General features: G+C 52.0%; 9 protein-coding genes across 9 annotated transcripts; 5 read left to right on the plus strand and 4 right to left on the minus strand.

The window, feature by feature from the left end:
* Positions 1-861: 861 nt before the first annotated feature.
* Positions 862-1,636, plus strand: BO72DRAFT_81387 (uncharacterized protein). Its single transcript, XM_040950739.1, has 2 exons — positions 862-1,038; positions 1,112-1,636. Exons 1-2 carry the CDS (start codon positions 913-915, stop codon positions 1,484-1,486), a joined length of 501 nt encoding a protein of 166 aa, XP_040802341.1. The 5' UTR covers positions 862-912; the 3' UTR covers positions 1,487-1,636.
* Positions 1,637-2,682: 1,046 nt separating this feature from the next.
* BO72DRAFT_447385 (uncharacterized protein) lies at positions 2,683-3,355 on the plus strand. The gene has a single exon (XM_040944528.1). The coding sequence runs from the start codon at positions 2,872-2,874 to the stop codon at positions 3,130-3,132; it is 261 nt and encodes an 86-aa protein (XP_040802342.1). The 5' UTR covers positions 2,683-2,871; the 3' UTR covers positions 3,133-3,355.
* Positions 3,356-7,545: 4,190 nt separating this feature from the next.
* Positions 7,546-9,739, plus strand: BO72DRAFT_81535 (uncharacterized protein). Its single transcript, XM_040950740.1, has 3 exons — positions 7,546-8,125; positions 8,184-8,205; positions 8,273-9,739. The coding sequence occupies exons 1-3, from the start codon at positions 7,663-7,665 to the stop codon at positions 9,429-9,431; spliced, it is 1,644 nt and encodes a 547-aa protein (XP_040802343.1). The 5' UTR covers positions 7,546-7,662; the 3' UTR covers positions 9,432-9,739.
* A 2,054-nt stretch (positions 9,740-11,793) lies between these two features.
* Positions 11,794-15,362, minus strand: BO72DRAFT_402553 (uncharacterized protein; the record flags this gene model as incomplete). Its single annotated transcript, XM_040942214.1, has 3 exons — positions 14,737-15,362; positions 13,847-14,654; positions 11,794-12,448 (listed from the first exon to the last, which is right to left on the minus strand). Coding segments are annotated over exons 1-3 (1,986 nt in total), but the record flags the coding sequence as incomplete, so codon positions are not given.
* A 166-nt stretch (positions 15,363-15,528) lies between these two features.
* On the plus strand, positions 15,529-17,159 carry BO72DRAFT_485504 (uridine-cytidine N-ribohydrolase). Its single transcript, XM_040947895.1, has 5 exons — positions 15,529-15,663; positions 15,750-15,757; positions 15,831-16,035; positions 16,097-16,413; positions 16,475-17,159. Exons 1-5 carry the CDS (start codon positions 15,612-15,614, stop codon positions 17,015-17,017), a joined length of 1,125 nt encoding a protein of 374 aa, XP_040802345.1. The 5' UTR covers positions 15,529-15,611; the 3' UTR covers positions 17,018-17,159.
* On the minus strand, positions 16,849-18,615 carry BO72DRAFT_81635 (enolase C-terminal domain-like protein). The gene is made up of 2 exons (XM_040950742.1): positions 18,243-18,615; positions 16,849-18,187 (listed from the first exon to the last, which is right to left on the minus strand). The coding sequence occupies exons 1-2, from the start codon at positions 18,416-18,418 to the stop codon at positions 17,212-17,214; spliced, it is 1,152 nt and encodes a 383-aa protein (XP_040802346.1). The 5' UTR covers positions 18,419-18,615; the 3' UTR covers positions 16,849-17,211.
* Positions 18,616-19,034: 419 nt separating this feature from the next.
* On the plus strand, positions 19,035-21,603 carry BO72DRAFT_447393 (GID4/VID24 family protein). Its single transcript, XM_040944529.1, has 3 exons — positions 19,035-19,428; positions 19,667-21,224; positions 21,286-21,603. The coding sequence occupies exons 1-3, from the start codon at positions 19,405-19,407 to the stop codon at positions 21,474-21,476; spliced, it is 1,773 nt and encodes a 590-aa protein (XP_040802347.1). The 5' UTR covers positions 19,035-19,404; the 3' UTR covers positions 21,477-21,603.
* A 169-nt stretch (positions 21,604-21,772) lies between these two features.
* Positions 21,773-22,852, minus strand: BO72DRAFT_81631 (40S ribosomal protein eS12). The gene is made up of 4 exons (XM_040950741.1): positions 22,719-22,852; positions 22,278-22,602; positions 22,048-22,168; positions 21,773-21,998 (listed from the first exon to the last, which is right to left on the minus strand). Exons 1-4 carry the CDS (start codon positions 22,719-22,721, stop codon positions 21,980-21,982), a joined length of 468 nt encoding a protein of 155 aa, XP_040802348.1. The 5' UTR covers positions 22,722-22,852; the 3' UTR covers positions 21,773-21,979.
* Positions 22,853-22,995: 143 nt separating this feature from the next.
* On the minus strand, positions 22,996-27,614 carry BO72DRAFT_447397 (putative histone deacetylase complex subunit (Hos4)). The gene is made up of 2 exons (XM_040944530.1): positions 23,397-27,614; positions 22,996-23,345 (listed from the first exon to the last, which is right to left on the minus strand). The coding sequence occupies exons 1-2, from the start codon at positions 27,123-27,125 to the stop codon at positions 23,118-23,120; spliced, it is 3,957 nt and encodes a 1,318-aa protein (XP_040802349.1). The 5' UTR covers positions 27,126-27,614; the 3' UTR covers positions 22,996-23,117.

Raw genomic sequence — 27,614 nt, forward strand, 5'->3', positions numbered from 1 at the left:
TGGTTTCGGGCTTTGGGATGATGGTGAGGGAGAATCATGGGTTGGCCTTGTAAGGTCGGTGCCATTGGACCCGTCGATGTATAACTGTCATGAGATTATGCTAGTAGATTAGAGGTTGCTTTCGGGTAAATGCGATGGTGGATGGGCATTGTAGTACAAACGCTCTGGGACTTGGGCTTGGATTTTATGTTGTAGTGGTAGTTGTATCTGCGGTGTTGGTTGTGGTGTGGTTACTTTATGGTTGATCTCTGTTTGATTCTTTTGGGTGAAGTTGTAGGTGAGATGAGCTTCAACCTCCCTTGATACCATATGCTACCCACCTACCTACTACTGCTACCACTGGTTATACTACCCTCACAGTACCACTTGTGCGGTTCTCTGTGTCTCCCTCTCTGCTGGGCGCAGCCAAAGCAATGATGCAAGATATAGATCGAGTTCTGGAAATGTGGCTGCGCGCGCTTTTGCCCCCTCCATGTGTCCTGTCTTCGATCTACTCAAGTGCATTTGGACAGATCACAAGAGTACTCCGTACCTTTGGAAATAAAGGGTGCTATGCACGATGGTGGGAACCCGAAGGACAGGGAAGGGTTTACAATCCTGGGGAACCAGGATATACTATCGAGAAAGAAGCGGTCTGCGGGAGTGCGCCAGGAAAAGACGCTGTCCTCGATATTATTAGTTCCCGGGAATTCCAAGTCCGGAGTACATGTCGCCATCGGATAGCTTGGTTGGTGTTTCTTCTCTCTGTGGTACTTCGCAGTCATCCTCCATGTGCTCCATGCGAGCTCTTGGGAAGTGGGGTGGCTGTTGTGGCGAGATCGCTTGCCCTTCGCTATGAAGAGTAGTAAATAACTTAGTGCTCCGCCGTAGGTAAGCTGTATTTATCCAATTAATTACTAGGGAGAGCAAAGCATGGCAAAGCATGGCAAAGCATGGTGGAGAACCCATGCTCTCTCTCTCTCTCTCTCTTTCTCTTCCCCTCCCCTCTTCTTCAGACACGTTCTGCACCCAAATGGTCTCATGTGGCCTGCAACTGAGGTGAGATTTCGCTGGTCAGCTGACCGATCAAGCACCGACAAACGTTGACTTCCCATCCCCCGGGCTGGTGGAGGCTGCATTGGAGTGCATATCCTTTTATCTGTTTCCCCTCCTCCTCTACCTCTCATCCGATTTGTCACCGATAGCCTCCTCTGCAGTTGGTCAAGCTTACAGAGTACTGTACAAACAGTACATACTTTCCAAGTCTTGCAACAAACAGCTTCTTGCTGACTTCCCCATCGTCGATTCGTTTCAATCTCTTCCCTTTCATTTTTATCCTGGGTACCGCGGATGTCGCCGATGTCGTCCAGACCGAATACCGCCACACAAACCGCCATGGCTTGGGGCTGGCCGACCTCTCACCCTTTCCCTGCAAGGGCGAAACAAAGAAACTGCTCTGCGGTCGAATTTACAAACCGACAAGTTGAGAAATGCTCGGATTGCTTGAATCCGACACAAAAAGAAAGAGCCTGGAGGGTGATGACGACCCCACGATGCGCGAATACGGGCTCGAGATTTTAGCTCTTGCATTGCCCTTGCCAGTTTGGGAAGAGAGGAGGGGTGGTTTTCTTACTGAGTCAAATCTGGGCAACATCGGCTGCAGTAGTCTTGTTGGACTGGAACTAGTTCAATGCACCCTTCCTCGGAATCTCGCAAATCTCCACCCTTGGCCCTCAGATCTCCTCCTCCCTCAACTCACCGCTGCGGCGGCGGCGACGGCGGCGGCGGAGTTGACTGTCTGATGTCATCATCTTTTTTTCCCGCGACTTCGGATTACTTCCGTTTCAAGTTCCAACGGGCTTGAATCGCCTCCCTTGAACGAACCCATCGCGCGCATCTTCAGTTGGGACGTGGGTGGCTGCTTATAACGCCGGGGAGGTTGGGCGGACAGGTTCGGGCAATGGAAGCGGAAAAAAATACTCATACAACAGTACGGATACTTGATTCTATCTACCTCCCAACCTGGCCAGACGAGCAAAGAACAATGCAAGCCGTCGCAGTGAGACTTCGCTTCTGCAAAGTACCTGGCACACGTTACATATGCGATTAAGAACACGGCAGAAGCCTCCCGGCATCTGCAATGGCTTTCCGTACCTGACAGATGTCGACTGCTCTGGCCTTGTAGAACGGTAAGGCTATCATGGCGCCCTCCAACGATCTCATTTGGTGCCTGACGTCGCACCACTTTTCCCAACCTTGTCCATGCAGAGACCTGAGTCTCAGCAGATCCCATCGAGCCAATCAAAGGTCGGCCTGGGATATCAATTAGCGCCCTTCTTTTCCCTTTTCTGCCTTTTTTCGCCTCCCTTTGCCTACTTCTATCTTTCTCCGAGCTCTCTGGCTGTCCTGCCTATCCAGGCCCCTTTTCTTGACTCTCCTTCCCCGGTTGCGCCGAACTTTAGCCACTCGGGAATGGTCTATCATAAGCCGAATGGACTGTGAGATGGAATGACGTATGGTCGCATTGCTTGCTTGATACGCGCGTGCGCAGTCTAGAGTGGTGCCTTTTCTTTTTCTGCCTCAATTAATTAATTATTACCTCCCGCCAATGGACCAGAATTACCACGGTAATTTCTTGCCGATGGGACGGAGTTAGGGGAGTAAGCACTCGAGCACTCAGTAACCTGGAAGCCAATCAGGTGACCAACATCGGGTACCATCAACTGAACAATAAGATCGGATCGATTCCTTTTCCTAGGTACTATGTATGTGGGGAAGAATGGGAACTGAGTCAATTGACAAGGTACGTACGAGCTTATACGGGATTTGTTTCATTTGAGATCAGTCATACAGAAATATGTATTACATACAATCGCTTGGTAGTTCATCGTAATGATCCCTCAGTTGACAGCAGCCCTCGTGGTCTCATCGGAACAAGCGGGGCGGACTCACCCAGCGAGCAGCTCAGAGTCACGTTTTCCCGCCTTTTCTCCTCCTCCGTCCCCTGTCTTTCTCCAACTGCCTAGAGAGGCTAGAGAGGCCAGAGAGGCTGGAGAGATTAGGTACCAAGGATGCAGCACGGAGGACTCTGCGCCTCCCCACTGGTACCGATTCGGTCCTATTGCAAGCCCCGGTAAGGCTGCTCTTGCATGAAAGACATGTCGGATGCCGTGGAGACCATCTAGGGTATACAGAGGGAGTGAGGGAGGGTTGTACGGCTAGGTAGAATTTTTTTCTCATGTGTACGCTGCAGAGGAGACCTGCCAATTCGATGGGAATGGACTCGATAGATTCGGGGCAATTGGGGGATTGTTACTATTACATGTGTATTATCTCGAAGAACTCGAGAAAATCTCGAGTGGTGGGTAGGCTTGAGTGATCTCCTGCCTCCAGTAGTGGCGGGTTGATGATAGGTACTAAATGAACCCAGAGCCTAGAGGTTCTCATGCTCGCCATGATTTGCAGTGGCCAGAACACTAAACCGGAACTAGGAGGAATTACTATCCATCGGGATACCCTCGAATCATTCATACCCGATCGCTATCTTCACGTTCAACCACCCACCCTCCCAAAGGAAAGAAGAACCTTGTCAGTGGTGCCAAAATGACAGCTCCAGTTGTTCATGACTAATACAATATTACTCAGTAGTAACTTAGCAACTTGTGATTCTTCATCATCGCGATGACCTCGGCTGGCTAGTTTGTTCTCCTCCTGAATTCTTCTCAACCTCGCCGTGATTAAATCAAATCAGTCATCCAGCCAATCAATTAATGGATCGGGATTGGATTAATCCCTCGTTTTGTATTGAACGATGAACATGGATACCTTACTTATGGATATTGCTTAGGTTGCCGGGCCGGGGTGGACCACTGCGGGTACCAGGAGTGGACCGTGGGGGGAGGGGGGAGGTCAGAGCTCCCTTCTTTTCCTCTTTCTAACTTTCCTGTCTCTTCTCCCTCTCTTCTCTTTCCTTGTCGACCTCATGTGCTGACGGAACTTTACCCAGTCAAGGGAAGGAACCGATTCAAGCCTGCTTCAAAGCCTGGGTGGCCGAACCATGCCGTCTGTGCTCATCGTGATAGGATGACGACCCTTGTCTAGTCTACGCATCCCGTAGATGAAATGAAATCGACCTACGACGTATCATTCGTCCGCCGTATCTCCTGACGGTTTTCGCGTGACAAAGTACGGTGCAGATCGCCCTTTCTGCTGCTCTGACTGGAGTCCTGATTCAGGTTGGACCTTTCCGAGCTGCCGTACAGATTCCATGGTTGAAGGATGAGATGGGTCGTCGGCTCAGTCATCGTCTCAATAACGAGCTCGTCTGTACGGAGTACTGTACACGAGCTAGTACCGGAGAGCCCACACTCAATACCGGCACGTCCCAGGTAATCCTACCTGCCTCCTCCGTAGAGGGGCCTCCTCCTCTAAGAAGCTCGGAACCGAAGGCGAACTAACGATGCTCTCCCTACCGCTTCCCCCGTCCATTGGTCTCGTTCTCCCCGGGCTTTTTCTCAGGGCAAGCAATGCCCTTCTCCCGAGGATCCGTGCTCACTGACTAGGGGACTTGCTTCTCGGCCCCCTCCTCCTCATCTACTTACCCCTGGCCCACTTCTTCACTCTGAATCTTACCTTAGCTTTTGGTCAGCATTGAGCAGCAACATAGCCACTGCGGGAAAAGTCCACCACTATTCTGGCGGGGGGGAGGGATGAGATACCCACGTAGACGGCCAGGCGGGGAGGGGAGGAAAATGCCGTTGAGAGGCCGTCGCTTAATGATTGACGATAGTGAGAGACCATCGAGTATGGTTCCGCGCCGTCTCCCAGGCCCGCAAAGACTTCTTCCTGTATGTCATGCGGGCAATTAGGTTCAGCGGTTCTCGATCCGCTCCCCGTCCGTCGATGGGAACCATGGTTGATCGAGAACTCTTTACGAGAGGGGGGCATCTACCATGATTTGCGTCCCGAGGCAGATCCCCTTTGTGCCATTGACGGATTATCATACAACACACTGTTCATCCACTGGAGCCACTTGAACCCACCGTAACTTATCTTATGGCGCGGTGTGCGGGAGATCATATCTTCCATCTTTGGTATCCTCGGCTGAGGGACTGAATGGACAAGCAATACCCTCCGGCCAACGGGAGGCTTTGTACAAAAGCAAGGCTCAACGCAGAATCTTATAGTAGTGCGGGCAGAGAATAAGTGCGACCAGAGTAGGGATGGAAGCGGGAAGGAGGATTGTTCATGGACGAATTGATCGACCTTTATCCTTCATCGAGTTGTAACTGGATCCAAAGACACCCGATTAGGGATCCATTTGGTCTGGGAGTCTGGCTCCACCTGGAATCGGAGGAGGGGGTGTCATGCCTTCTACTTAGTGCAGGCTCCGCCTGGACCGGACTGGAAGTGGGAGAGGGGGGGGGTGAGTATTATCCCTACCTAAAATAGTATGACGGCAGACCGACAAACGGTGGTTCGGATACCTGGATCCTTCCTTTAGTGTAACATGTCATGCTGCGTAAGTTACTCCACGATGGAGAAGGACATCCAGCCGGAGAAGCATACTAGATCAAGCTCAAGCGAGGCCTGAATGCAACCTCTTCTCAGCCAGACATCAAAGGCAATGGGAAGGGAAATTCAGGGACGGGGAGGGGAAGGATGGGAGGGGGGGGGGGAGGGTTGGAGGGCTTGTGGGTGCAAAAGCAACCTGAAAAGACCAGGAATGGCTGGAATCGGTCGAGAGGAGAGAAGCTGGGATTTACTCTGTACTGTACTTACGGTAAGTGAGCATAAGCAACTGTCTTTGAGAACTGAAGATTACGGAGATTACCTGACACGAGGTGGTACGGAAGCGATACCTCTAGCGGTATTTGGACCCGAGAGTCGATCCCTGTCCCTCCAATCTAGATCTCCTCCAATCAGAGCACGGACTCCCCACTACTTCTCTTTCGCATTGGATTCATTTTCAGTACTGGCGTCGAGCTGACCAGCCAATTGAGAAAAGCAATGCAGCATGTCTTCTTTTTTTTTTTCCTTCTTGTCGCTTCCCGGGCCTGCTGGAACTATCAATCGGATCGGGGTATACGGAGTACATAAGGTATCTTAGGTTTCATGCGTCCTCGTGTCTGGCTGGCTGCAACCCGTGGAAGCAAAAGAAGAAGGCGAAGAAGGGCACCATATGGGTGGTAATAGAAGGGGAAAAAGAACTGCCTGACTGGTCTGGGCAGGCCAGATATGAATCGGCCATGGCTCCAAAGCGAGCTTTCCTCCGAGGTTCCAGACTCGCGTGTTGTTGCTCAAGCTGCCTGACTATCTGTCAATCAAAATCTGCCGTACTTAGTTCTATACAGACCACCGCTATAGACCGCAAACAGACATGGATGGAAATGGCAGCGTCGATGAGGAATTAGATGGATAGATGGATGATACTGGTAGTTAGATGGATGGATGGACGGATGGAACTATGCAGGTCTGGTCTTCTGGTCTGGAATAAATAAAGTGCAGAAGAGAAGAGGAACAAATTAGATCAATAATACGACTGCTCACTTATAATAATAATCAACCCAATAAATAGAAATAAAATAAACGGAGTAAATAAAAAGAGAGTAATAATTAGGGAAAAAAAAAGGAATAGAAAAAGAAAAAGAAAACCTAAAAGTACTCCCGAACGGAGACTGGACCGTTGATGGATTTACGACTTGCCCATTGACGACGCCTCTTTCCATTTGCCTTTTCCTTCTTGGTCTTCTACTGAACCAACCAACTTACTTACAGACTGTAACTTACTTACTGCAATCACTCACTCACTTCCATTCTACCTGCCGTATCTACTTACTCACTGACTGACTTACTCACTCCTCCTCATTTTCCTTCTGTTTCTTCCTCCTCCTCCTCTTCTTCTTCTTCTCCTCCTCCTCTCCGCCAATTAATTGGGATGTACAACAAGCTAAGACTGTGAGCTTCTCCGGTCGTTTCCCTGATCGTCCCTGCGGTGCCTGTGCCCTGGCCCGACCCTTTTTATTTCTTGTCTCTCACATTTAAAAACCTCCATGCTTTCTTTACCCACCCGCTGCGCACGCTTGACCCGCTTTCTCGCTTGAAGGCGACTGACTCCTCTACTACTAGAATCAATTTCCTTCCGTCCTGGTCTATCCAATCCATATGAAGTTTTATGGTGCAGGCGTCCTCTTTTCTCGCCCCTCCCCCCTTCCCGGGTCAGCTAACTCTTGGTCATCTTCTCGGGGTAGTCTATCCTATCAGACGCCAATTGCCTAGGGAGCGCAGATCTGGTGGCTCTAGAAAGTTGATACATGCCCGCTCTTCAGCTTCCGTAAGCGCAGCTCACTCGTTCCTCCAGTTCGAGTCTGAATATGCATCACTTTCTCCCCTTGTCTCGGCCCTAGACCGTCTCTTTGACTGGCTTCCCACCCATCATTGCTTTTTCTCTAAGAGGTATTGATCAGATCTCATTCCCCGGTTTTTTTGGATTCTTAAAATCCCTTTCGGGTTGTCTGATAGACAAATATCTTTGTTAAGCACTTGTCTCAGTGCCACCTCCACCACTTCTTCCACTCCACCTTCTCTCCCTCCCCCCTCCCCTGATATACTTCTCACTCTGTCTCTCTTTGTCTCTCTGCCTCTACCCTTTCAAATCTGTCCTTGTTCTACCTTGCCTTCAGTATGGATACGGAAAGCACACATCCGCAGGACAATGAGTTTGCGCAATCACCCTGGGTGGATATGGGCGGTTTCAGTCCATCCGAGCAATCGCCCACCCTGGACTATCAGGGATTCGGATACGGTGTCTTACCTCTTGATTCTTCCTATGGAGTCTCAATTCCACCACCTTATGCATCAATGCCATTGACCATGACTTCCAACACATGGCCCAGCATGCTCACCACCCAAGGGCCTTTCCCGGATGCTGCAATGCCTGCAATGCCTCTACCGCCGCCGCCTCCACCACCACCATTGCAGCAACCTCAGCAAACGCCCGCCATCACCTCTGTTACACCTGTCCCGCCACCGCGCAAGTCCTCAACCAGCGGCTCCACCCCACGGCGGACCCTCACCGATGAGGACCGTCGACGAATGTGTCTCTATCACGAGGAGAACAAGACCGCCAAGCAGACTGACATTGGAGGTAAAGTCTTCACGCCTTCTCTTGATACGAACTCCCCGTCTAATCAATCCTGCTGCAGCACTCTTTGGTGTCGAAAGAAGGTAAAGTCTTCTGTTACTTCCGCAATGCTCGAGGCGGTCAAGCTTTCTCTAACACGGTTGGTTAAAGTACTGTATCGAAAGTTCTCCGCCAGAAGGAGAAATATCTCAACCCTGATGATGGCACCCGATCCCCCATCAAGAGGACCAAAGGGAGAGTACCAGACATCGAGAAAGCCCTGTCCAACTGGGCGAGAAATTATCAGAAAAAGTACCCTATTAACGACGAGATGATCCGGGAAAAGGCTCTTTTCTTTGCTAGCACCTGCGGTAGTCCCGATGGCAAAGAAAAGGTGCTGAGCACCAGCTGGCTTGAGAAATTCAAACGCAAATACGATCTCATGGGGGCTAAGTCTCGAAAAGGCTCTTTTAGTGCCAAAAGTGACTCGGAAAGCCCGACCTGTTTGAGCATCAATTCAGCGTTGGCTTCTGCTATCCACTCTCCGACCGTCCTCTCCCCTACATCGACCACCGGATTCCTCAGCCCGTCACCTCTGTCCCCAATGCAGAGCAATGAGAATATCAGAGCGGAGTTTGCCCACAGTCTGGCCGAAATCACTGGCGATTTCCAGCATGCGCACAGCCACAGTACCACTTCCTTAGACACGTCCTCGACGTTCTCCGCTGGCATCACGAGCCCAACATCTACTCTGGTTACCGACAGCCCTTTCACACCTACGAGCCAGTCCCTTACTTCGCCGGTGGATGGCAACTGCAACCGACCCCGCAGCCAGACCTTCCCATTGGGCTCAGCTGACCCCAACCTAATCTCTCCGGAAGAAAACGAGCAATTGACAAAGGCCGCTCTACGACAGTCTATCTTGATGCAAGAAGCTACTTCTCTGGAGGAACAGCAAGATCAGAAAACTCTGCCGGGATTGGACACATCGGTGGGCACGATCAAACGAAATCGCAGCAATCCAGAGATCAAGCCCAAAACCACATATCCGCCGCTCTTCTCAAAATCTACTAACGCTTCTCCCGTCAGTTCCCCGGGATCACCCAGTCAGGATGAAGCCAGAAAGGCTCTGGAGTTGGTCATGAGCTATCTGAAACAACAGCCGGCGGGTCTCGTGGCAGAAGATTATCTTACCATTGGGAAATTGATGGAAAAGCTCGAGCTCACCAAGCCACCGCAAGGCACCCTCCCGGGTGGTCTCACCCGGATCGATGAGCATGACGATGTGCCTACTCTGAACAAGAAACGAAGTATTCACAGTATGGGTTAAGCGGTACCCATCGAGACCGACAGATTCGCCAGAGATGCCACTACTCAGCCTAATGTATCATCATTCAAAGTCGCAGCCTCGAATTTCGAAAGTGAAGATATACGACCTGCGGCATTGATAGTACATATTGTTTCTGTTTGCTTTCTCCTTCGCGTTTTGATTTTCTTTGGGGTTCATTGCAGTCTCTTTTTCTCGGCACCTTTGATATCACTTTCCTTCTTTGCTCATCGGGTGGCTTTCTGATTCTAATAACTGCATATCACATGCTACGTTTGGACGGTTTTTACTATTTTCTTTTCCTTGTTTCCTTTATGTCTCCTTTTCTCACTATAATCACACTGGGGGTGGGGATGGGACAGACAAAAGATAACTACGTGGGATACACCAGAAGAGGGCAACCTCAATCATCATATGGGCTCATACATACTGGAAAGGCAACTGAGGGGAAATATGGGGTCATGAGGGAGTTATGACCTGCGGTGTTTGGTCGAGCATACTCGAATTTTTTGTGTCAGTGTAATATCTATCCGTCTACTGGGTTTGCTTTATATTTGGATGTTGTTCTTTTACTCGAGCCAAAAGAGTCAAAGTCAGAATCAGCATCGCTTACGCAGGGATGTTTTCTTTTCAACTTTCGGTCATACGCTTTCTGTGCGTGTGTGTGCGCATACCAGACCCTAGATTTCCGTCTCAATCCCAGGCCCCAGTCACGTTGAGAATGGCAAACATGGAACGGAGCCCCAAGAGGAGGAAGGGGAGCAATCACAATACTTTCCCGTACAGGGAAAATCCCATTGGCCCGATTCCGGCCTACAACAGACCAATATTCGTTTTCCACTCTCAACTTTGTTGTGATGATAGCGCGCAGGGCTCACCGCATCCATCGGGAGGTGATTTCAACTTGATGTCATTTGTTGTTGGGGGTGATGGTTCTGGTACCGTAGTGTCTCTAAGCGCCGTGTCCCTTGGAAAGAACACCCGTAGTGGCGTCCCTCGCAACCTTGAACCTTGAATAGGAACCCTGGTTCGGTTCCTGTGGGGCAGGATGTGTACGATGTGTAAGTTACTCTACTAGTCAATAAGTTAGTGGTTCCGCCACTAAGTTACGGGCACCGACTAGTCTAGCACTTTACCACGATGTATGCCCGGGCCGTGGCACAGGTTTCCACCTCCTAAGTACTAACCAACCTACCTCAGGTACCCAACCGGGGAAAACTTCACTTACCGCCGCGTACCTACTGTACAGACACTAACTTACCGCAGCCCAGCCCAGCCCAGCCCAGCCCAGCCTCAGGCTTCAATATCTGCCTGAGATGCCTGCCTGACTGCCCACCTCCAGTGTGTGCCTGACATTTCTCTAGACAAGGATGCTCCTATGTCTGTCTGTAGGTATGTATGTATGGTAACCTACCCTCCTCGCCTGACTGACGTAAGTAACCCTGTCTTCGCCCAAATCGCTTTGTGTCTTGTGGTCCTGACCCCGAGCCCTGCTTGATCCAAACATCATGCATCCATCCTCTTGACTGACCCCCAACATCTAACGCGGATTCGATGCTTCCTGTCCGTCTCTCTGCCTGACTGCTCCTCTCCAAGATGCAAGATACGATTGCATGTTACTCGTGGAGTCAAGCCGCCGTCACACACCCAATCAGATGCATATGGTGCAATAGGAGATAACTGACTTAGCTACTAGGTACAGTACAGTATGTTGCCGGGGATTCTTCCGAGCTGCGTTCGGACAGAGACGGGTACTGTACCTTTTGTTCGGTGGTTGTTGGGCTCTTGTTGTTCGGATTCGACGAGGGGCGATAGGCCTCGAAGCCTCGAAGCCTCGAAGCCTAGACCCCAGCCAGGCGAGGCGAGGCGAGGCGAGATGAGGCGAGACTTGAATCTCCAAGGGAGTCTTGGAACATCGAACTACCGGTAGACGTAGATTATACGGGACGGGGAACATAAGGGAGGCCATCCGTGGTCAGACTATGGCGTGGGCGAGGCGAGTCTCGAGCTTGGGCGATGCTCTGTGCACGAGTCCGGACGGGCAGGGGCACAAAGGTACGGCGTGCCTCTTCCTGCCTAGACTGTGCATATCTACGGTACAGTATCTCAAGAAGACTGGTGCCAGCATAAATGAAGGAACGACAGGAATGACAAAGCCACTCTAGTGTGAGGTTAAAACGAACAGACCTCCCCTTCCCACTCAACCTCGTGCAACTCCCAAATATCATTATCATTAGTTAACTCGCCGCGAAAGTTAATATAGACTAAGAAACAAAGATCTTCAATGCAGCGTCGCGTGCGTGTAGTACGCCTCGTCTACCGATACTCTATAAGGAAAAGGTCAGTGAACTTAATTCGGGACGTCTAGCGACAGCCCCCTGTCCTCCATCAACTCAGCAATACTACGCTCGGATAGCTCTGGAAGAAGGCTGGTGAGCATGGCCTCCATGATAGAGTAGATCAGGTGTTTGTTGCAGTAGTCGTCGGAAAAGAGGTCGAGAATCTCCTCAATACATGCGAGAAGATATACCTCTTCCGCGTCGTCGATTGGTGCAGGTGACGGTGATGGCGATAACGAGGATGATGGCGAAGTTTGTTTGTTCGACGGCAAGTCATCCACTTGACCATGAGTCGACAGGATAACGGCCGGGGCGGCGAAGAATTGCCGAACGATTGGGCGAGGCACCCGAGACAGGATGCTGGCCGCGCAGCGTCGCTTGACAGATGCGAAATCAGGCGTAGAGGGACGCGGGTCCGGCGATAAGGGCGCTGTCGATGAAAGACCAGTCGTTGAGACACTACTGCAAGCGTCACTTGCGCCAGCGCTTTCGCTAACAGGGTCTTTGGTGATGGCGATAGGAGGCGTGGGAGGTTGCACAGACAGCTGCGGCGCCGATACCGCCGTGGTCGCCGCCGCTGGACGAGCGTTCAGTGGGAAAAGCGCCGCTCTGGTCGCCAGAAGCAGGTTTGGTAATAAAGCGGGGGTGAGAACATAATCCTGGATGGTCTCGTGAAGGAACCTAGTAAAGGTAAATGTAAGATAACAGCTAGGAGCAGGGATGAAGGGAGTCAGAAAGAGCATCAGAGGCGATCTGACTTCTAAAGCCGGTAATGGAGGACCTCGATATTGTGGAGAAGCGGTTGACCCCGACAGACCGAAAGTGTCAAATGATAGAGGGATCTGCCTGGCCAGAGGCACGGCGGAAGAGCATGGACCACCGATTGGTGCGATTGAGACACCACCAGTGATCCTGAATATGACGGCAGGTTGGAAAAAGAGCAAGGTGGATATTTGTTCCCCGGACAAGAAAGGTAAGGCAGCTCATACGTTGGAGAACACGGCATCTCCCCTTAGCCTCTCCCGTAACGTGTTCATATGCGCCATAAGACACAGCTGGGATACAGACTCAGATATTCGAGCGCGAGGGATTTCGATGATTGGTCGAAAAGGGAACAGGGTAGCAATTTGCCCTGTCCCTGCAAATGCCCCCGAAATAAGCAGCCAGTCAATTGATGAGTGGAAGCATGATCTTCACAAATGATTTGCGGTGGTCACTTAGTGTTTGTTTGTGACCTGAAGGCTAGGAAGCGTCATTTGCCTGTGCAAGGGTCACTTTAGCCTCTCCCCCCAGCTAGCCTTTCGAAAGGATGTGCAGATGGTTCAGACATTCTCCGATTTCTTTGTTCCTCGTTGTAGCATTGTTTGACAGCCAGGCTGTGCGTGGGAGAGGACGGGACGGAAGGCCCGGTCCCGTCCCTCACCGGTCATGAAAAGGCTGGTGCACTTGACATAGAATGGTTGACAGGAGGTCGCAGACTACTCAAGATCGACCTGACTCGGCATGTCCGACATTCAGTCAGAGTAGAAATGGCATGACTTGAGTAGGAAGTGGCCGAGACAGGGCCCGGTCGCGATTTGTCAAATTAATTGATTGAGTGATTGACCGACTGATTGATTGATTGATGAAGAAGTGTGAAGAAGAGACGGGACCACCGGCTCGTAATGACGATTACGCGGGTGGTATATTAACCGTAAGCGCCGGTCACGGTCTGTAATAACAAGAGCACCCTTGCACGAGCGAATCAGAGCCAGATTAAGGCAAATGCAGAAGTCGGGCTGTGCATCTACCAGCAGATCAAGTGATCGTTGCAGCATGCGAGCAATGCGCATCTCATATGCACCATCGACGGCCCACCGGCTCCTGCTCCGTCATCCTGATCTCCAGGTGATAACCACCAACAGTGCTGCACGACTTGTCCACACCAGTGTAGATCATAGTTCGGAAATCGAACCGCACCGCTTCTCCACAGGTCAAGAACAGCTACCATTTCCATTTGTCGGCGTCGAGAGACAATTGGAGTGCTTGGCGGAGGAGGGGAAGAGGGGTGCGAGAACTCAAAGTAAACACGCAACTCACCTATTGAGAACACTATCGGTGTCACCTAATCTACCTGGACCCGCCAGGATCAAGTGCTGAACCAGCGCGAGACATCCCCCAAGCCATGGCATCCGCCGAGGTACATCCAGCAGTTGAGCGAGCATGCCGTAAAGCCGATACTTGAGCACAGGTCGCTTCCTCGAGCTCGTGCACATGCCATTTGTCTCACTTGTTTTGCTGATTGGTGAAGCAGAAGTCCGAGAGGAAGGCGCTGGATTCGTCGATGAAACACGAAACAAACCTACTATAATGAAGTGCAAGGCCACATAGAAGGTATATCCAAATTGCAGAATCTGCCACGCCCAGTCCGGGATTCGTACTGGGGTCGGTGGGTGTGACGAGCCTTTCAGCAGCTCCTCTCGCGACGAGATTAAGCCGTACTCGTGTAATCGGGAGCGCTGACGGAACTGAGCTGTGGTTGCATCCTCCTTGCGACTGTCGCGTCCAGCATTGTCTACCAGTTTTGTGATACTCTCCAGTATGAAACACCCGTCACTCATTTTCCCGGCCACTCCATTGCCCAGAATAAGATCTGCCATGATATCGCATAACAAGGTCCGTAGACAGACGTTCTCAAGAACTTCCGTTGGGAGAAGAATCGCAAGCGCTCCTTGTACCAGCAATTGCCTGTATATGGATTCGGCTTCTTGTTGTCTTGTCATGCTCTGGGCATCTGACGGGCTCGGAACTGGTGAAAGACCTGGGTGAGAATTCAAGGAATGATATATCTCGCGAAGTGATGGCGATAGTTCGCACAAGTCCGACTGCTGTTTGGCTAGCCTGTAAGCTGCATCAGGCCATCGATCGAATCAGCCCTGAACCGCCAATATACAAAATCAATCAAGGTAGCAAAATGCAACCACACTTACAAATGATATGCGTCTCTACCAGTGCTGGAACCTCATCGAGTACTAGCTGTGCGATGTCGGTTCCGCGCACCCTCTGCTCGAGCGCCCTGGTGCAGTGCGCAATAACCTGTATGAGTTCGTTGATGAAGACCTGATCCGCCGTGATTTTTGAGTACCAAGAAAGGACAAACTCCTTGACCACTATGGCAATTAAGGCGTAGAGTTGAAGATCGAGTTCGTTTGAGCTTGTCAAAGGGGGTAGCAAGTCTTCTAAAGGTGGAGGCGTGGAAGCACCGCCATGGGTACCCGGCTGCGGACACAGAACGCGTCGGATCAGAGCAATAGTTGCCTTTTCGCTTGTGGAACTAAGCGTCTCATCACGACTAGGTCCTTTAGATGGTTGAGGGCGAGTAGGTCTGGGTGATGATGGCTGCGACAATAGCGAGGAAGCTGACAAGGCTGTCGACTTGGAGCTAGAGGTTGTCGGACTAGCCTTAAGTTGCGACAGCGGATGGAGACCCGGGCGGAGAGGGTCGGTGGTCATTTCATCGCCAGTGAAGAAGCAATGCCGGATCGCTGAGATTCAATATTATATTGTAAGTTTCTGAGGCACAAGGCTCCATCAGCTAATGCCAGCGCGTGATGGAGAATGAAGTTGATGAAGCAACTGCGACAGCCGGAGGGGAATGACCTACCTATGCCGCCGCTATTCCCTAATATAGAAGGTAGGGCTTAGGGCTACTGGTGCCCGCGATAAGGCTTATCGCCGCCGCATTGCTTATCGCAAAGTCCCCGCATCCCACCCCCGTTGTGGTTCATCTTCTTCATCCCGCAAATTAATCCTACTGAGTCACTGCCTGAGCTTTTGGCTATTCCTCAAGTAACTGATTACCTCAATGGCTTCCTCAAAAGATACCCCAATTCCTTTGTGGCTAGACTGTGACCCCGGTAAGCAGTTCTTCTCCCATTTCGCAACATACTGCAGACCTTCCTTCAACGCCTGTATGGCCAAGTTGACTGACAAGTGTTTATAGGTCACGATGTAAGTGCAAAGACGCCCGACATCTTACAATGCAGAATATATAACTCATTCACTCTCCGGTGAACGTGCTCAGGACGCTTTTGCCATTCTTCTTGCTGCGCATCATCCCTCGTTGAAGCTTCTCGGTATCACTACCATCCATGGCAACTCCTCCCTAGACAATACCACAGTCAACGCTACCAGGGTTCTGGAAGCTATCGGCCGTTCAGACATTCCTGTTTATCCTGGAACCAGAAAGCCCTTTTGTCGGCCCGCCGTTCATGCACCCAATATCCACGGTAGGTCTAAAATAAGGTTGGCAGGTTATGAGCCTCACAATACTGACTTTAACGCTACTAGGCGACTCTGGCATTGATGGAACAGAGCTTCTCCCCAAAGCCACCACGGCTCCCATCACTGACAAGAACCCCATCCTTGCCATGCGCGACGCCCTCTTGGCTGAGCCCAAGGGAACCCCCTGGGTCATCGCTACCGGCACACTGACCAACGTGGCCCTGCTGTTCGCTACATTTCCTGAAGTGGTCAATCATATTCAAGGACTGAGCATCATGGGAGGGGCTGTGGGTAATGGTTTCACCGATGTCCCTATGAGTAGGATAGAAGGCCAGCACGACCGGATCGGAAATGTGACTCCTTTCGCGGAGTTCAACATCTATGTGCGCATTCCCATTTTATGCCCGCCCTTCTGCTCTGCACTAGCTGATATACTCCCTGCAGTGCGATCCTGAGTCATCTCAGTCCATTTTCAGTAACGCCACACTGGCATCCAAGACGTACTTGATTGCCCTTGATTTGACTCACCAGGTCCTGGCTAGCGAGAAGGTGCGGAACCTCGTCCGCCACGGCGTGGATGATGTCTCCGTTCAGCCCTCGACCCTTCGACAAATGCTGTATGAGCTTCTCATCTTCTTTGCCTCCACCTACGAGAATGTATTTGGATTGGCCTCGGGCCCACCCCTGCACGACCCGCTTGCCGTCGCTATCATTCTGTCGACCCTGAACCCCCTCTACGCACAAAATCACCCCGAAAAGGCGCTGAAGTTTGATGACCGCAATGGTGAGCGTTTCGCTGTTAACGTAGTCACCAACGGTCTTCATTCAAGCAACATGGAGCTGGTTGAGCATCTGGGTCAGACCGTTGCTAAGCCTGCACCAAACGCGGTTTGCATTCCCCGGGGTGTCGATCTTGATGCTTTCTGGAACATGATCAACGATTGTCTTGGACGTGCAGATGAGCTTAACGCTGCGCGGAAGGCTTAATTTGACCTTCCGACTATCGGCATGACTTCATACTGCTCCTCGGAATATAGATGGACATAGAGATTCTGGTGCTAGATTCTTTGCTCGATAGAATTTTCAATTGGAAAGCAGCTTTCGGTTATTTGGAGATGTATCCTCAACTACTTCGATCGATCTATTCTGTTTTTCCCCCTCGTTTCACAATCTATGACATACTACCATTCGCGGATTCCACCATCAGAGCCATAAAACTCCTTCGGCAGCCAGGGCTCTGCATTCGCCGCAACTCGTCTTACCGTCTCTTCATCAACCTCAATCCCCAGCCCCGGTGCCGTGAGAGCGTCTACATATCCATCCTTTACCGCGAACACACCCGCATCCTTGACGTAGCTGGTGATATCGTACTCTCCCGCCTCTGTATTGTAGTGCATGCCCAAACTCATCTCCTGGATGACAAAGTTCGGCGTCGCCAAGTCGACCTGCATGCACGCGCTCAAGGCAATGGGCCCCAGCGGGCAATGTGGCGCAATCGCGACATCGTAGGTCTCCGCCATGGAAGCTATCCGTCTCAGCTCCGAGATGCCACCGCAGTGGGCGATATCGGGCTGCAGAATGTCCACGCTCGCATCCTCTAAGAAGCGCTTCACATCCCAGCGACTGTACAAACGCTCCCCTAGCGCGATCGGACACGAGACCTGGTCGGCGAGCTGTTTGACCGCTTCGGGGTGTTCCGAAAGAAGCGGCTCCTCGAGGAATAAGGGTCGATGCGGCTCAAGTGCCTTGGCCAGCTGCTTCGCCATCGGCTTGTGAAGTCGGCCGTGGAAGTCGAGGGCGGCGTCCAGACCGAGGGCCTTGACAGTCTTCAGACGCTCGACGCTGGAGTCTAGGACGCTGGGGGAATCGAGCCAGTTCACGTCCTCTGTGGCGTTCATCTTGATGGCCTTGAACCCCTGGGCGAGACGGGCCTTGCCGGCGGCTTCTACATCAGAGGGTCGGTCGCCGCCAATCCACGCGTAGACGGATAATTTGTTGCGGACTTTGCCGCCGAGAAGTTGATGAATGGGGACTCCGAGTCGACGGCCCTTCAGGTCCCAGAGAGCGATATCGATTCCCGAAATGGCGGACATGAAGACTGGGCCGCCTCGATAGAAGCCTAAGCGCCAGGACATCTGCCAAATGTGTTCGATGTCACTATGGAGGGGGGTGGTTAGGGTATGCAGCGCTGGCGCTGGTGTAAGAGACTTACTCGGCCTCGTAACCTTGAAAACGCCTGCATAGGGCGTTCAAAGTGCCCTCCACGGCCTCGGTGTGCCCTTCAAGGGTGCTCTCACCCCAGCCATAATTGCCATCTTCATCAACCACCTTGACGAATAGCCAGCGTGGAGGGACACGAAAGTACTCAATTGACTTGATCTTTGCCATGGTGAGTTCTGTGTCTAGACAGACTCTATGTGTGAAGCTGTGATTCAGGTAGTTGCTAAAGAGTTGAATGTTAAGCAGAGGACAACAGAAATAGGCATGGCTGTAAGGAGAGGTCGGAGTTGCTCCGCTTGCCAGGCCGAATTACCGACAAATTGACCCCAAATGGGGTATGGGGACTCCATAGTCATTTCGTGCTGTTCTTGGCATTATTGCATCCGAGGCTCTGGGCTTCAGCGGCCAGAAGATCCATATCAGATCTAGAAGTGTGATATGCTACCCTTAGGGTGCTAATTGGGTTATTGTCTTGCATTAGTCCAAGGATAAGCTTAACCGTGGAAGCTCCTCGAAGATAATCTGCATCCATCGTTATATCGGCTTTGGATACGGAATTGGAATCAAATATGATCATAAGTAGGGGGATTTTGACTATCAGTCAGATGATGATGATGGTGATGGTGATGATGATGATCGGAGAGAGACTCGGTGGATACGAGGGGTAAAGCCAGGTATGTCATAGTGCAGCTCCATGGCTTGTGCCTTGGTGCAGACAGATGAAATATAAATGTAGAACCCAGCCCTGAATGGAGTGGATAGAAGTCATGAACAGATGTAGTGGGGAATGAATTGGAGAAGCCCAACCCAAATGTTGGGGAAAGAGAGAGAAAAGAACCGGATACGGCAATCCAGTGACTCCGGGCGGCTTTGCGACTTGCTCCGCATTCGACTCTGACTTCATCTCCAACAAACAACTCTCTCTCTCTTTCTCTCTCTCTCTCTCTCTCTCCCGCAACTGCAGCGTCATTGCTCCCTTCCTCGATCATATTTCACGACATAGTTTGGAGCACTACTGCCGGAATCTGCGTTGAAAAATAGGCTCGACCCCGCCCAGTGCATGCTCGAGGCTCAACCCAACTTTTCCCCTTTCTGGCGGGCTGCCTTTTCGCCGCCACTCCACTACCACCTGCTTCTCGTCACTCTACCAGATCATGCCCCCGGCCAACTCGCCATCTGTATGTGTGTCTCTATGCGATCTGGTTGATTGTCTGTTATTGCCTGGGTATGGAGAGATGTCCAGTACATGACTCGGTTCGTTGGCCGTCTCGCTCGTGCATACAATCAATGACTGAGCAGCCATTATCATCAGTTGACATCCGGCCCTATCGTGATAACAGATGGGAGTCTTAATCATACAATACTTATCGCAGATAGGAAGCTTTTCTTGGCTAGAATCTAACTTTCGGCACACAGGATCCCTCCTCCCAGTCTTCTTCTGCTTCCTCCTTGCGGCCTGTCCCCGTTCCTGTACCCTCTCTCCCCGCCGCCGTGTCCGATGAAGCCCATGATGATAACGTGAGCTTTTTGCGATCGCGTGTGCGCTCCCCGCCCGACTCATCTTCCTCCCTCAGTCGCCAGCGCCGTGGTCGACTACAAAATCTGATGGAATTCGATCTCGCCCCTTTCGAATCGGAGGACTTCTCGAATCCGCGGATTGAAAGCAATCGTCGCATCCCGATTGTGCGCCGCCAGCGCGACAGTCCAAATACCCACCACAACACGACCTCCAATCCCAACAGCCTGCCGAACTATGAGGGCAGAATGTCGAATCCGCGCTCGCTTTACGGATGGGCGCCCGCTTCTGACGACGACGACGACGATGAGGAAATGAGCTACGAGCCGCTACATGATAGCAATGCCATTTCCTGGTTTGGCCGCTTTTCGGAACGATATACTGCCTTTCGCGATCCACGCCGTGAGGCTGCCGGTCGGAGTCCACCTACAGTGACAGAAGAGCCCACGGAGAACAGCAATCGTTCCTCGAACGAATCACCGTACACCATGGCAGACGCTTTGGTGCAGTCAATACGCCGCCAACCACGCCCCCCACGGACCAGGACTCTGCAGAATTACTTGGTTGAGCGAGAACGTGCAAGTCAAGCAGCAGAGGAACTGAGGGAACGGTCTGGCACCAGTTCCACCTCACGAGCATATCGATTCTTACCCAGCATTCGCAGCGAACCGCACCGACCCCTGACACACAATGATCTTCGCGCTCGAATCAGTGCTCATCGACAGCTACATATGGATAATGCTCCAAGTCCTCGGTTAAAGGAGACAATTCGCTACCTGGACCGGTTACGCTATTCGACCTCGTTCGAGGAAAGCTTGTCGTCAGCCGCCGCCGGAGGTTTCGTTCACCTCGACTTTCTTAATGGGAACGAGGATGATTTTATCATCGACACTGCATCGATCGCACCGCCGCCTGAATGCTCATGGCTCCGGCCTGGTGTGATATTTTCTGGATCGCAACGAGCTGCCAGCAGTGCCGGTGCGTTCTTTACACAGCGAGCTAGTCCGTCATTACCACACGATCCTCTTGTCGTTAACAGCAGTGATGCCAACCGCATCAGCGTGTCCACGAGTACGGGTCGGCGATACATGGCCAACAATATCTACAATATAGGAGCTGTCAAGGATGAAAATTGGCCGGTCAAGGTTACCATTCACAACATCAATCACGAAGACATGACCTTGGCCGGCACCATGGAAGCCTACAACATCCCCGACAAGACGTCCCCGTCCCATGACGCTCATATCATCACATATCTTGAGGGCGAGATCATTGACTTCAACAAACATACCCTGGAGACGAAGAATTTCAAGGCCGACGCCGAGATCGACAGCACGTACTGGCGAGAGCTTCAGCCATTCAAGAACCTGACCGATGAGGAAATGACGCGGAACCTAGTCAGTCGCAAATGGGTCACCGAGGCATTGTCGAAAGGGTGGATCCTGATGAGATGGAAGGGTGAGTGGACTAGTACTTCGGGTTTGTGCCCTTGAAAGAGCGTATTGACGGACTGTCCCAGAGCGATGTTTCATCACCCCGACCGACTCGCGACAAGGCCTGACGATCTCTGGGTTCTATTACATCTCGCTGAACCGCGAAAACGGACATATCGAAGGATTGTATTACGACCCAGGCAGTTCACCGTACCAGCAACTATCATTAAATCCCGAGACACGAAAGATGGTGCGTCCGTCTTACGGATTCCGGTGAGTAGGTTTTGTATTTGAGGTGATATGCGCATAGCCGGTGTTGTTGTCTTCTTTGCAAATAATTGGGGAAACCTGGAGCAATGTCAGAAGCTGTCAAGCTACGTACATATTTTTTTGGGAAATCTAGGACAGGATCTTAGTATGATGCCATTCAACTGTAGAAGTCGATGAAGCCACCCACCACGAACTACTCCCAAGCAAATTCCCTCCTAACCTCACCGATGAAACCACATCCTACAAGAAGAAAAGAGAACCAAAATTTTGAGCACCATAATCTGATTAAATTCCTCAACGGGAGATAGAGATGACCCGCACACCACACCCGCCTAAATACCGACAGATATAGAGAAAAAGACAGGAGATTATTCCCCTTCCCTCCTAGATCAAATGCAACCTGTATAAAACCGAATTCACCCAAGTTGTATCGAACCAGATTTGCGCGGGCCATCACCCCCGGAGTCCGGAAAATTATCCTCAGATCACAGCACTCCACCTACGCCCCCCCTACTGGGCGCGCTGCCACCTCCAAGGATGTCAGTTTCAAATGCATACAACAGAATGTATACATTTACTGCTCAGTCTGGAAGTAGTTAAGGAGGACGGAGCGCTCCTGGGACTCCTCTCCCCAGTCCTTAACGACAACGCAAGAGCAGTTGACGACCTTGCGGGCGTTACCCTCACGGTCGAGCTGGCCTGTTCACACAAACAGAAGTATTAACAAAAAGAAAAAAAAAAAAAAAAAAGCTCTTCAGATAACGTCCAAGCAAGGCGTTGCACGACATAGGAAAAAGGGACAACGTACAAAGACCAACCCACTCGCCGAGGAGCTTTCCATCGGGGACCTTGATGAGGGGGATCTTGTGCTCGGAGCACAGAGCGACGACGAGCTTCTTGTAGGCCTCCTCCTCGCAGCCCTCGTTCAGGACACACATGTGAGCCTGGCGACGGTCGAGGGCCTTGGCGGCCTCGCGCAGACCACGGGCAAGACCGTCGTGGATCAGCGAGATGCGGAGGACACCCTTGAGGGCGTCGAGGACGGACATCTGACCGCCGGCACCGGCGTCAGCCGAAACCTCGACCTCATCGGCAGCGACGGGGGGGTTGGATTGGGTCTCTTCTCCGTCCGACTAGATTTTTTTTCATGGCATTGTGTTAGTTGAGCTTTGGCTTTTGGGTTACGGATTGTGCCTTCGTGGAAAGGGAGGGATCCAGTCAACGGGTCCAGGTGCATATCGAAACTCACCATTTTGTATGTTGTGTAGTTAGACTGGTCTGTCGGATTATCCTCAAAGAGTTCGAGGTGGTTGTTCTTGTATAGGCTAGTGGTGGTGGTGGTGCGGCCAATTTTGCGCTGCGCTCGCCTAAATGTGTGCCCTATAAGGGTTACGTAAGAAATAATCACGTGACTGGTGATATGATGTGGGGTCGGATGGTGAATCCCGCTAGTCCCGGAACGGAACCTTGTTGGTGGCAGGTGGATGGTACTGGACCCTACTAGGTAGCATACAATTGGTAAAGAATCTCGGGATATCATGATATCACGCTATCCAAGCATAACACATCAGGTATCATAGTCGTACATCAAGTTTTCACCTGTACAAGCTAGCGCCAAGCTAAATGATCGCTGAAGCTGAAAGAACAATTAGACGTATGTACTAGGCCGGCTGTGCCCATAGCCATTAGTCAACCCGTTTCCTCCTAGTAACCCGGGGCCTTCCTCAATATGTGGCCCCGAGATATGTCCATTGGCCTGCGGCAATTCGAAAGCAGGTTGCGTCTTAGGCTCTTGATCAATGTGCATCTTGAGCAACTGAATGTCAAGCCCGTGAAGGTGCGGAATGTGGGGGACGAGATCCATGAAATCGGAGAGCTGCTGTAGTTAGCAACTAGTAAGCCAGCAAGATGCATCAAGGGAGCTTACCTTCAGCCAAAATACATGCTCCATGTCGAAGTACTTAGGCCGTGCTTCGCTATCCCGTTGCATGATCTGTCCGAATGACGAACTGAGAAATTCGGTCTCGTCTGCTTCAACAAGCATCCTTCGCGTGACTCGCCACAGATTCGTCCGCTGGGTAGGAGTTGCGACGCGCTTCTCCCAACTGGCATATTGCGATAGTTGAAGATCGTTCGTCGCCAGCAAGGGTGCAACCAGGTAGTTCGGAATCCATCGATCCTCTGCCACTTCCGAGGCGCAAGACGGGTCGAGTTGTCTTGTCTCAGCGGTCACAACAGGCATGAACTTCCGCAGCCATGCATGGCTCTTAGCTTGCGGATCATCGGATCCAACAAGGTTGGCTGCAACTCGAAGTCGGCTGGGTAGAGCGTCTCGTCGACGCTGTTCTTGTTCTTCCTGCTCTTTGCGCAGTTTGGCGAGTCGCTGTCGTTCCTGTTCAAGCCGCTTCTGTCGCTCTTCTTCAGCCTGTTTCATTCGCCGCTGCTCTGCCTCCTCTTTCCGCTTCCGCTCTTCCTCTGCAGCCTTTTCCGCGGCTTTCTCTTGGGCAATGCGGGCCTCCCGCGCTGCGCGTTCCTGCTCTTCTTTTTTCAGGCGGGCTTTTTCCGCTTCAGCAGCAAGGCGTGCTTCTTCCTCGTCGCGAGCTTGCCTCTCTCGCTGAGCTTGCTTCTCTTGAGCTAGCTTCTCTTGAGCTAGCTTCTCTTGAGCTAGTTTCTCTTGAACTAGTTTCTCTTGAGCTAGTTTCTCTTGAGCTAGTTTCTCTTGAGCTAGTTTCTCTTGAGCTAGTTTCTCTTGAGCTAGTTTCTCTTGAGCTAGTTTCTCTTGGGCTAGTTTCTCTTGAGCTAGTTTCTCCTGAGCTAGCTTCTCTAGAGCTTGTTTCTCCTGAGCGTGCTTTTCCCGGAGCGCAGCCGCTTCAGCCTCAGCCTGAGCAAGACTGATCGAATCATCCATTGGGATATCCTCGAGTTCAAGAGTGTCAGGCTTCTCTTGCTCCTCCTTTACCTGCTTTCTTTCGACAGCCTTGGCGGAGAGATCTCGTTCCCGCGATTGATCTCGCCGAGGTTGAGGTGCAATATGGCTATCATCTTTGCGACGAGGAAGCTTCAGATCCTCCACAGCAGGGTGACTCCTCTTGGGGTTTCCGTTGGTGATGTTGGGCGATCCATCTTCCGACAGTACTCGTCGCTTCTTCTTTAAGACTTCGCGAGGGTTCCGATCAGCGTCGGAACCGCGAGACCTAGGTCGCTCGGGACTGACGCTGCTGCGTCCACGCTTCACGGGAGGCGGTCCAGGCTTGGTCGTGACGAGTTCTGAATGATCAGGGCGTGATTTAGGAGCTTCCTCACGGCCGGACATGGAATCTGAAGAAGGAATGCTAGGCCTCCTGCGATCGCGATCAGGTGGCCGTCCTGCAATCAAGCGTCTTCTCTTGGGAGGCTCTTCGCCCCGACTAGAGTCTCCATCCTTGGTCAACACTACCTTCGACCTGGGTATATCGGAACGAGGACCGTCGTGATCAGGCGTGGCAACGTGTCCCACCTTGGCACGAGGAGGGCCAGGCTTCTCTTTCGTGTGCATCATCGCTTCTCGTTTGCGCTCTTTCATGGGTGCATCTTTGGATGAGTCCCGACGAACTGGACTTCCAAGCTGTTTCCGATGCTTGCCCCCTGGGGAGGGAGAGTCTTTCCGTCCAGATCGCTTGGACTCGCGGTCCTTGTCACGTACCCTCCTCGGAGATGAGATGTCGCTTTTACGCTGCTTCCTGTTCCGTACATAGTTGTCATAGGCGTCGCGAAGAAGATCATATTCTTCCTCCCAGTTGTCCGCTCTGCGTTCTCGAGATAACTCAAAATAAGTGCGATCCTTATATAGTCGTCGCGAGGGGTTGAAGCTGGGTTGGTCGAGCAGAAGTTTGATCACGGGAAGATTGCCTCTTCCGATCGCAGCCAGCATAGGCGTGTTGTATCCAAACTTGTGGGAGCCGCCCTGGACTGGATCCGGGTCCGGATCGGCATCTCCCATTCCCAGCAGAAGAGACAAGACTTCATCGTGACCACCCTTGGCCGCTGCGATCATCGACTCGGCATCTGCCCGTTGGCCGACATTGAGAATGTTAGCAACACCAGCGATATCACCCTTGGCGGCGAAGGCTTGTAGATTCTCTGGCGTAGCTTTGGTCCATAACAAATCATTCCGGGTGGCCTCGCTTCTGACGCTCTTGCGTTTGTTCGTACTGGCAAAGTAGGGCGGGCTGCGTTGTCCGTTTACCGGGGGTGATTCTCGAGGGCTAGCCACCGTCACTCGCCGCGAAGACGTCTCCCTGGTGCCAGATCCAGTCTGTTCCTCAGAGCGACGGCTGGGGCGTGGATGCGCTTTTGCTTCCTCCAACACACGACGAATCTCATCGTAATCTTCCGAGTCTGACGGAATGAGATCGCTTGGCTCATCGCCTTCAGCATTGACGGAACGCGGATTTGCACCAGCCTGGAGCAACAACTTGACAACATCGAGATGGCCATTTTCAACGGCGTCTATCAACGGAGTATCACGATCGATATTTCGGGTCTCGACTTCACATCCGGCTTCGAGGAGGAACTTCACAATGGACGCGCAGCCTTCCAAGGCGGCGATTTGAAGTGGCGTGTTACCAGCATTGTCGGCGACATTGAGGTCCTCCGGTCGTTCTGCATGTCGAGCGATTGCCGCCTCAAGTTCCTGTGCAGCACATGCACGAGCGAGGCGAGTGCGTCCATTCTGATCGCGTTGCTTTTTGTGACCCGTGGGTCTGGCAGGGGAAGCAGATGCCCCATCGACAGAGGCCACCTTTCGAATGTGGGCACTGGGCATAGGAGATCCGCTTGTTGAGGAAGACACCGACTGCCGATCTTCGGAACTTTGCCTTTGCACGCCAGGAAGAAGCGGGGTAGGAGCTTTCCGCTTCCGCTGCAAATCGCTACCCAGCTGGTGACCAGAGGCTGTTCTCTTGTGCGAACGGACAGGTGATATGGAACGGTCGATTGACGCGGGGCGGGGCAACATCACACCATTCAGCTCTCGTCGTTCTCGATCCCGGGAAGGAGCTGGGTGGTGCGGGCGAGCGTTTCGACGGACATCTCCCTCCCCGTCGACACTTTCACTAAAGCTGCGTTTTCTCGACGTCCTAGGAACAAAAGATGCAGGGTGCGATGATTCAAGTCGACTCGAAACAGATTGGGGCTCATCGGTCTTTTCGACTTTCACATGGGGTGGTGACCCCGTCCGACGGAGAGGACTCGCCGGGCGCACATGACGGTCGCGTTCACTGATAACGTCGCCATCCACCAACTTTCTCTTTCTCACTTGCAAATCGTTGGGAGGGAGATCGCTCTCTGCCGCATCAACATGGTCATTTCCATCATCACGTCGTTTCGGTTCATGTTTTATGTACTTCCGTCTCTTTTCAGGCGATAATGATTCACGGCCCGATTGGATAATGGTTTCTGCCTCCGAGTCAGCCTTGGGGCTAGGGGGCCCATCACTGTCCCCGACAGCAGGGTCTACCTCTTTGATCGGACGATACTCCCTCCGAGGCACGGGTGAGAGGGCTCTCTTGGGAGATAGCGGACCCGAGGTAGACTGGTGGTTCACCTTGGCAGCAAGACCGTTTTGTCCGGCATCCAGGGAAGCTGGCAGGGAGGAGACAGCCTCGACATCACTCATAGCGGTAGCACTCGATTTCTGGGGGTTCTGCTCGTCATCTTCGGGGGCCGTGGCGGACAGGTAGACCCGTGGTCAAATACACCAGCAGATGCGCGCGAAAGCTGGTGCTCGACCACGCTTGATTTGGAAATCGGTAGGTTGGGTGCTCTCTTCTAGGAAATGAGAATATCGTGAACGAACAAAGAGCGTGGGCGAACAGCAAGGTGGACCTAATAATCCGAAGTAAGAGAGCGAAGCGGAATAGAGGCGAGGTAGTGGTGACGGTGATGAAGAGAGTAACGAGGCGACAGGACGTGAGCGTGGAGGGATAGATACGGTCGGCAAAGGGAGAAGAAGGTCCGATTGAGGTCGATAGGGAGAACGAAAGGAGGATTGAGAGAAGTTGAGCGAATTGAGGTGGGAGGGGGGGAGGGGGAAAAGAAGATGAGGGAAGAGAAAGGATTAATTGGGAGGAGAGTTGTTAAGAAGAGGGAGAAGATGGAGCGGGCG

The sequence above is a fragment of the Aspergillus fijiensis genome (genome assembly GCF_003184825.1).
Source record: "Aspergillus fijiensis CBS 313.89 unplaced genomic scaffold BO72scaffold_18, whole genome shotgun sequence".
Taxonomy (NCBI): Eukaryota; Fungi; Ascomycota; class Eurotiomycetes; order Eurotiales; family Aspergillaceae; genus Aspergillus; species Aspergillus fijiensis.